This window comes from Engystomops pustulosus, chromosome 4, assembly GCF_040894005.1.
Source record: "Engystomops pustulosus chromosome 4, aEngPut4.maternal, whole genome shotgun sequence".
NCBI classification, from domain to species: domain Eukaryota; kingdom Metazoa; phylum Chordata; class Amphibia; order Anura; family Leptodactylidae; genus Engystomops; species Engystomops pustulosus.
In genome coordinates this window covers 139,630,664-139,640,314 of record NC_092414.1, presented here as the reverse complement: position 1 = coordinate 139,640,314, position 9,651 = coordinate 139,630,664, and the positions used below count along the sequence as shown (strand labels likewise).

Below are 9,651 nucleotides of genomic sequence, written 5' to 3'. Positions count from 1 at the left end.
TAAACAATATTGCTGAAAATGGGCAGCGCCAATTAACGCTGCGCTGGCCCTTTAAATTTACTGAAGGTGGCCCACACCCTACGAGACAGGGACGCATGCGTCGCGAGGCTGGAGTCGTGCTGGATCACAGTGAGGTGAATGGCTCACTGGGGGGCCCGGGCAACTCGGGTATGGGTGTGTCTGCGACCCAGGAGATAGGTCGCAGGAGCACCAGTGACAATTACATTCGGTAATAAAATATGTCTTGTAGAAGGTGTGCAGATTATATTATGCACGTACACATACCAATTAGCGTATTTAAATCCTATATTAGACATGACAGTGAACAAGCTTTTATCTAGGTTTTTATGGGCAATAATTTTCATAATAAGGCCAAGGATCAACTGGGGTGTGTATATCTATCATAGACAAGAAAGATTAGTTGACATTCAGAAGAAACTGTTATCTTCAACATGACTTGTGTAATGGAGTCAGAAGTAATTACTTTTTGCAATTTCAGTAGTTGTTCATAAACCAATGCAATTGTTAGAATATTTAGATATTGTAATTAGAAACACCTACGTTCAGATAATAGATGAATTATGTCTACGTGTCTTACAGTGAGGGAGGTGAAGTTTCTTTAGCAATGACAATATAGTAACAATTAATTACTTTCTTAAGCACAGTGATCCATTACAGGGAAGTAGGAATTACTCCGGTTTCTTCCCAGTCGCTGACACAGCTTTGGACTTTGCTGCCAATTGATATTGTGTTCTACTTTCCACACCATATCGGCGAGGAAATGAGTGACTGAAACGTCTTAGACACAACCTAAAGCTCAAGAAGGACATAAAATAGCAAAACAGGTAAGTAAATATTCTCCCTATTTCATCTATTCACATTCTCAGCAAAGGTAGGAAAGTTTGTATGAACAAGCTTCTGCACAACCAGCTAAAGATCTGTTGTTATCCTGTATTAGGGACAACCAATAATAACCAGGATTTCTGTATGCATATTAACATTTTGAAGTGTGAGACCACTGTAGCACTTTGTAGAAACTTCCAGGGTACTATAAGAGCACTAAGTTATGACAACTTAGAGATGAGATGGTTGTCTAATCAGCATTGAAGAAGGCTATTAAAATGATCATCTTAGAATTACCCTATTGTATAAAGGTAACCTAGTACCGTCATGGTCCAATGTGTCTGCAGTTAGATATTGTCACATGATTGAATTTTGTGTAATATGTAATGATTATGGTAATTAGGACACTTGATATGCTATTAGGGTTCCTACCGCCTTTTCTGTAATACATCAAGTTTTTTTTTTACTATGTAAAAGCATACTTAAAAGACATCTACCACCAGGGTTAAGGATTGTAAACCATGTACGCTGACATATTAGTGTGTGCATCCTCTGTCAGGATCTGCTCTTCTTTTAGTTTTTTAAGCCCTTGTTTTAATGAAAATATTTTTTTAAATGATCCAAATGAGCCTGAGGGGCTCCAGTCTCAACAGATGTCAATGGAACCTGGAGCCCCTCAGGTGCATAATTTTTAAAACCCTTTTTTTTGTAAAAACAAGGTCTTAAGAAACTAAAAGAAAAGTAGATCAGGATAGAGGGGCACACACCAGTATGTAAATGTGCTTAGTTTACAATCCTTCATCCTGGTGGTAGATTTCCTTTAACATATAAGCTTCATGTCAATGCAAAATGTATATTATGTTAGTTGAAATGCTTGTCTAAAGTGGCTCTTTCTAAAAGGGTCTGGCCAAATTAATCTGACTGACAGGAGTCTGGTCAAATAGTGGCAATAATGGGACTCCTGTTCTTCTGTTTACATGGAGGAGCAAGTTGCAAAAGTGGGGTTAACAGAAAATTGGTGTGGTCTCACTTTTGGATTTAGGCTAAACATTTCATTAAGATCAGACCATTTTGCTTGTGATCATCTGAGGAAGGACAGAAAGTCTTCGTAAATCGGGACTAGAAGACACAGAAATGCTATTTATTATATAAGTGCATACAGGTTTTGAAGGGTGCACCAGCTAATAGCGCAGTACTCTTATAGCAACCCAGCAAGTGATAGAGGGTAGATGGTAGTGCTGGAAGAAAAATAAAGTTTATATTACTATACTATATTTAAGAAAAGAGATGTAAAGAAAAGCTGCTGTGTGCACAGTAACCTAATGATTGACTGTCTTCCTGGTGGCAAGTTTTGGCATGCGTTAAATTGGTTAAAAAAGGGGCTAGGTGTGATAGTTTTCCATATAGGATCTAAGAACAATATTCAAGGTAGATTGAGAATTCTTAAGAATGTTTGTTGTAGACCAGTGATTCCCAAACGTTTGGGCAGCTCCACACACTACCATAGTTAGCCTTAAAAAGTAAAAGGTTAACTCAACCTTTATAATTTTGTTTTTGCTGAAATATTCATCTTTTTTGCTTGTCATCCACAGTTGACCCCCACCCTGCTTTCCTTTTGCAATGCTCTAATATCCTGCCTCTTGTTCCTTTTTATGCCTCTCCTCCTCCTCCTAGAGCCAATGTTGTATCTGGTGTTGATGTTGCCTAGGCACTCTCAGTGCTAACACCCCTTATTGGTGCCATGGAGCCATTGCCTTTGCCCATAACCCCCAATACATTACTAGGAGAGAGCAGTGCTGGACCAGGGAGGAGTCTCTCCAATGATCCCGAGCTAGAGGAAGGGGTGTAAAAACAAGAAAGCAATGTGCCAGAGGCGCAGCAGTGACATCCCGATTCTAGCCTTTTTGCTGCCCCCTGTGCGTCTTATGATGCTACCTTACACACTAGTAGTCAGTTATGAGACACAGACATTAGTGACATTTAGTACCTTACAGGTTACTACCCGCTCCATCAGGAAGAGGACTACTTTAAAATCTATCCCGGCCATGGAGTTTCTCTGATGAATTCATAGTCAAACGTCTTCAGCTCTGTGCAGCACAACTCAACGCTGTGCCCCTAAAAAAACCCACAGGAACTTCTAATATATACTATCCTCACAACATGACTGAACAAACTATTCCCCACATAAAACATCCTTTATATAGTCACCAAAATTATATAAAGTTTTTACAACTTTCACCGTGCGCTCCAAATATGTTTTAATAAATATGTAAGAAAAAAATGTTAAAATTTTCACTGTCTTCGGACGCTATAATGGTGTACGGAGATGCATGAGGTATAATTTTTTGCAAAATGATCTGACATTTTTAAGGACCGTGTGACATTTCGATCACTTTTCATTACATTTTATATGTGATTTAAAATGATGTGAAAGTGGCATTATTTTCCATTATGGGGTTCACCACTGCCAATAACTGTTTTTTATATATTGATTGCGCATTTTGAGATGCAGCGATACCTAACGTGTTCGTCATTTTTACTGTTTATTACATTTTGTATCATGGGATTCCTGGGGAATTCTGCTGTCTTGTTATTTGTAAATATGTCATGGCACATCGAAATCATGACAAAATCTATCCTAAAAAATCACTAGTGCTCCTTACTCATTGCGTTTGCCCAAACAGGACTTATTATCCATGTTTCCATGGTGTTGATGTACTTTGGATAAACTGCAACCAAGTTTCAGGTGCATTTTTGCTCCTTTTATCCTATATAAATGTCCGAATGATAGTGCTAAATAATCTAATTATTCACTAAATTTGGCCAAAAAAAAAGATTCATTCCAAACTATTCAGACTCTTCATCGGTTATACCGGAAGAATATACAAATACATATTTTTCACATAAAAAGCACAAGGCAGTTCTATGATTGATGGTATAAGTTATATGAAACGGAACCATCATTGTGAGGAGAAGTAGAAACAAAAATAGCAGTAAATATTGTAGGATTTCAGCAATGTGAACTTTTTAATTTCCTCTGATTGTGATCTGTTCCATGTTTTCACCTGTGATCACCTAACAAGTGAGGAGCAGAGTCCTTAAAGCATAACAAAACTTTAGAAGACATTGCGGCTTATTTACTAAGGTCGCGGATCACACTTTCGTTGGACTGTTCACGGTTTTCGGGATTTCAAAATCCTGCCCACAAGAAAATGGTGCACACGCATTTTTTCACCAATTTCCCTGCGCTTCACATTACATGGCATGGAATATTAAATACTGTCACTATAAATTTCAATCTGTTACGCAGAAAACAAGCCTTCACACAGCTCTTTACTTGGAAAAATAAAAAAGTGTGGGATTTTTGAAGGTATGGAGCGAAGAATGAAAATACAAAAATGAAAAAGGGCCTGGTCGTTAAAACAAGTCAAATTGAGGTATAAGTATAAGTATTGTGTGTGGCCTCCACGTGCCTCCCGACAACGCCTTGGCATGCTACTGATGAGGTTGTCGATGGTCTCCTGAGGGATTTAATCCAAGACCTGGACTAAAGCATCTGACAACTGCTGTACAGTCTATGCAACGTGATGTTGGTGGATGGAGCGAGATATGATGTCCCAGATGTGGTCATGTCTAGGGATCAAGCAGGCCAGTCCATAGTTTCAATGGACTCCTGACACACTACAGCCACATGAGGTCTAGCATTGTCCTGTATTAGGAGGAACCCAGGGTCAACCGCCCCTGCATATGGTCTCACAAGGGGTCTGAGGGTCTCATCTCGGTACCTATTGGTGTTCAGAATACCTCTGGAGAACACAGGGAGGATTGTTCTGTCCTCCAAAAAAAAGCCACCCCACACCATTACTGACGCACTTCCAGAGTGTGTCTTGCAAATTGACAAAATTTTCCTCCTGCTGTCTATTATATTTGCACAACAGCAAGTGAAATTAATTGTCAATGAGTGTTGCTTCCTAAAGGGTGCAGTTACACGTTGCATCAAACACATGCATTTCAAAACGCATTAGACCAGCTGGGGAGAGATTTGCCTAATTAAACAGCTGTTAACATTTGTGTTTACAAAACGCAACCGTTAATGTAATGTTAACAGCTGTTTCATTAGGCAAGTCTCTCTTCAGCTGGTTTAATGTGTTTTGAAACTCATGTTTTAGACGTGATGTGTGACTGCAACCTAAGTGGACAGTTTGATTTCACAGAAGTTTGATTTACTTGGAGTTATATTGTGTTGTTTAATATTGTGTTTATTTTTGAGCAGTGCATTTTATCAAAGAATAAACACTTCTCTCTGCCTTTTTCTGATCCTTCTTTCCTTTCTTCTTTAGTGAGTAGTGTATCTGAGGACACTTACAAAACATAGAGAAAAGGAAATGAGGGTAAAGATTAAAGTAAATCTACCATAAAAATCCATCATTATAAACCAGGGACACTTACACATTGATCCAGTCTCTGTCACTGTGTCACTATAATCTTCTTATATTTCTTATCCACGGCCTCCTTCCTTATAAAATAAACTTTTTAAATTATGGTAGTTAGACAGTGGGGCTATGGGCATGTTATCAAAGCTCTACATGTTACACAACCAGCTACACAGGCTGTTACATTCTGAAGGAGCACTTCCCCCCTCCCACTATGTGCTAACTGCTGCTGAGGGAGTGCTGAGGGAACAGGGGGAATCCAGTTCACCAAGGGATCACGTAACACACCCATAGTGTTCCGGGCTCTTTAGCATAATTATAGAAGTTTATTTCAGAAGGAGGAGGCCATGAATAACAAATACAAGAAGATTACCACAGTCACTTTGCCTGGATCTATGAGTAAGTGTCTCTGGTTTATCATTCTTGATTTCAATGGTAGATTTCATTTAACTCTTTCACAACCCAGAGGCTACCTTGATTCATATCTCTGAGTAGACTAGACTATCCAGTGTCTGTAAAACCCAACCAAAATAAATACTTAATTAACCCCTTACCACCAAAGCCACTTTTCACCTTCCTGGCCTGTGTCACTATAAGGGGTTATAACTTTGGAATGCTTCAAGATATCAAAGTGATTTTGAAACTTATTTCTCGGGGCACTTTATACTTCATGTTAGTTGAAAAATTTTTGCGGTATGTTTTGCGCTTATTTATGAAAAAAAAAGATATTTTGTGTAAATTAGGTAAAATTCTTGATTTTCAAAATTCTAAATGTTCTACTTTTTCAACACGTAAGAGTCATAAGAGCAAAAATATTTGATAACTAACATTTACCGAATGTCTGCTTTGTGTTGACATGGTATTTTACGCATCCTCTCATTTTTGTACGATGTTATGGGGCTCTGAACTTTAGGTTTGATTTTTCACATTTTCATTAAAACGCTAAATCCTGCTATTGAGGGACCTGCTCAGGTTTCCAGAGAGGCCTAAATAAAAGTAAAACCCCATAAACTACCCCATTATGCAAATTACACCCCTCAACGTATGTAACAACTATCATGAAGTTTGTTAACCCTTTAATTGTTTCACAAGGGTTAAACAAAATCAAGTGCAATTTTGAAATTTAAATTTTTTTTGGCTAAATGAATATGCTTTTCAAAATATTAACACATTCTCAGTGGATAAAATACCAAAATGCTCCACAAAGTTTTATACCCTATTTCTCCTGAGTATAGCCCATATGTGGTGGTAACCTGCTGTATTGGCACACGCCAGGGCATTTAAGGGAAGATGCACCATTCAGAGCAGATTATGCATTGTCACTTTTTATTGGCTATACAATCTTTATTTTTTGGCAATTTGGACAAATAAGGGATTATTTTCTGCGACATGAGATACACTTTACAAATACTTCATTTTAGTTGGTCATTACCTTATTGATGAGATTTAATTAAATCTTGAATGTGTGTAGGGAAAGAAAATCAACAATTTTAGCTTCCTTTCTTTTTGTATTCTTTTGGGGCCGTTCACTGTACAATAAAAATAACATATTATCTTTATTCTATAGATCACTATGATTACGGTGATACCTCATTTATATAGTTTTTACATATTTTTACAACTTTGCTGAAGAAAAACTAATACAGAGAAAATCTCATTTCATGTGTGACATCACATGACCATGGGCAGATTACTGTCCACTGAAAGTAAACAATGAGGCTTTCTATAGCAAAACAGGAAGCAGAGATCTGAGGAATTTTTACAGCCGGGGGCCCAGAATACCGGAGTGGCTGGCAGTTTCCGCCTAGGGCATTCTGAAGTCACGGTGCTTGGCATGGGGACCGGAGGGCTGACCTACAGCCTGGCAGGTCTCCAGCAGGTGGTGAGTGCAAGAAATATGGAGGGAGAGGCTGATGTACTGGTTCTCCCTGAGGCAACCCCTGAGTGTCTGTAAGATAAGTTCCTGGGTCAGCCATATCCAGGGATCAGTCGGAGGCAACGTTGTGCAAATCAACTCACGGTTATTTATTCAACAACAGGTAGCAGGCAATGGCCCTAAACAGTCAACAGCAGGTTCTGGTACTGGAATCGTCATGGAGAGTGTTCCTCAGGAATAAAGCACCAGCCTGGTAATAGATGCAGGCTGGGAGAATTGAGATGGATTGAGATGTGTCCAAACTATGAAAGCTGCAGCTCTGGATTAAAGTCTCCTGACTTAGTTTCTGGGATTGGGTTCTGTGGTAGCACTGAAGGTGTGCTCCACATTGACTCATTCTTCATCCTGTCCATATGCTAAGAGATAAGCTAAGGCCGGACTGGACCATGTGTCCCTCTGCACAGAGGTTTTATAATCCCTGTGGTCAGGTGGTGGCATTTCTCCAATCACACTCCAGTTTACAATACAGCCACATAATTGGATAACATCTTACACCCATTTTACTATTGTCTTTCCAGGCAGAGGCTACAGCTGCAGATTACCTAAGATCTCCCTGCATTATCCCTTGGGTGAGTTATGCAGGCTCCCGAGATAGATCCTGACAGGTCCTATTCGCAGCTGCGTCCTTGCCTATACGTTGGCAGGGGTGTTTCATATATAAAAGTTATACTGTATAAACTTTCTTCACACAAACAATATCAATTATTTGCTGAAAGTGAATAACCCTTTTTGGCATCCTTATACCAATGATTTAGATTTGTTTGGTGTCAGTTTTTTAATGTCTCGAAACAAAAGAATGGAATATGGATATTCTTTAGTTTTGTTAGGGCTGTATATGTGAGAAATAATCTTAACAATAATCTACTGTTTGCTCTGCAAATAACATTCATGTTAGATATTTTAAAACCATAAATTCCATACTTGTGTTTTCTATTCTGCTTAACACTTCCTTATATAATTTCTCTTTGAGGCTTGGGAGAAAATTCATTAGAATTTAAAGTTGAGAAACATGATTTGTACACTTCAGTTTTTTTGCATTTTCCTTACTTTTAGAACCAATGGAAATGTCAACGAAGCACGTGGATGGAATTACAAATGAAGCATTCTATACAGATGTAAGTGTCAATTACCTTGGTTCTTTGATATGTAAGTAAAGCTTAATTATATTATGTTGCCCTTTGAGGGTGCCTCTCCTGCACAACTGTTCAAATTCAGAGGATCTGTCTTGTCTCTCTTTCTATGTGTAAGATACTAGTTTGATGTTCAGAAGCTAAATGAAAGTGTATATAAACCTGTACCCTGATAATCTAATCACAATGTCGACTCACAGCACTAGATGGATTATAAGGTGTCTGCTTAGATCAGGGGTCTCAAACTCGCGGCCCGCGGGCCAACATTTTGCGGCCCCCACCTAGAAAAGCACCGCCCGCCGTGTATTCACGGCGGCGGTCGGGAAGCGCTGCATGGAGAGGGCTCACGGGCTGAGCCCTCTCTATAGCCGGTAAGTCTTTGCTGCATATTGCAGCAAAGGCTTACCGGTAACACCCGCGATCGGTGCCAGCACCGATCGCGGGTGCTTTCACAGCGATGGCTGCCGGCAATGCTGCCGGCAGCCTCAAAAAGATAGCGGCGCATGGGCGCCGCCATCTTACCTGGGATCGCCGCTCCCCTTGACGTCATCGGGGGGCGGCGATCTGTCTCCATGGTAGCCTCGGGTCTTCCGAAGACCCGAGGCTATTTCGTTTTAACCCCTTCATTACAATGTGCTGATAGCACATTGTAATGAATGAGGAGGAAAATCCCCATATACTGCCATACTGTAGTATGGCAGTATATGATAGGATCGATCAGACAACCTAGGGTTAAAGTACCCTAGGGAGTCTGAAAAATAGTATAAATAAAAATAAAAAAAAGTTAAAAAAAAAAAATTATAATAAAAAAACATTAAATTTCAAATCACCCCCCTTTCCCTAGAACTGACATAAATATAAATAAACAGTAAAAATCATAAACACATCAGGTATCGACACGTCCGAAAATGCCCGATCTATCAAAATATGATAACGTTTCTTACAATGCGTTTAACCCCGTTACGGAAAATAGCGACCAAAGTCGAAAATGGCACTTTTTTGCCATTTTGAAAAATATAAGAAAATCTATAAAAAGTGATCAAAAGGTCGTACAGTCCTAAAAATGATATCATTGAACATATTATTAAATTTCGCAAAAAATGACACCACCCACAGCTCCGTACACCAAAGTATAAAAAAGTTATTAGCGCCAGAAGTTGGCAAAATCAAAAAAAATAATTTTTGTACAGGAGGTTTTAATTTTTGTAAATGTATGAAAACCTTATAAAACCTATACAAATTTGGTATCCCCTTAATCGTACCGACCCAAAGAATAAAGTAGACATGTCATTTGGGGCGCTCAGTGAAA

At 39.1% G+C, this 9,651-nt stretch overlaps 1 protein-coding gene across 2 annotated transcripts in view; it reads left to right on the top strand.

Annotated features, from left to right (window-relative positions):
- The first annotated feature begins 424 nt into the window (after positions 1-424).
- SLC28A1 (solute carrier family 28 member 1) overlaps positions 425-9,651 on the top strand; it is an 85,721-nt gene continuing 76,494 nt past the window's right edge. The window contains exons 1-4 of one of the 2 annotated variants that reach the window (XM_072147709.1): positions 425-476; positions 661-845; positions 7,731-7,781; positions 8,266-8,327. In XM_072147709.1, coding sequence (XP_072003810.1) covers positions 8,271-8,327 — 57 coding nt within the window. In that variant the 5' untranslated portion in view covers positions 425-476; positions 661-845; positions 7,731-7,781; positions 8,266-8,270. The remainder of the gene's footprint in view (positions 477-660; positions 846-7,730; positions 7,782-8,265; positions 8,328-9,651) is intronic. The other variant, XM_072147708.1, reaches the window with a different exon arrangement.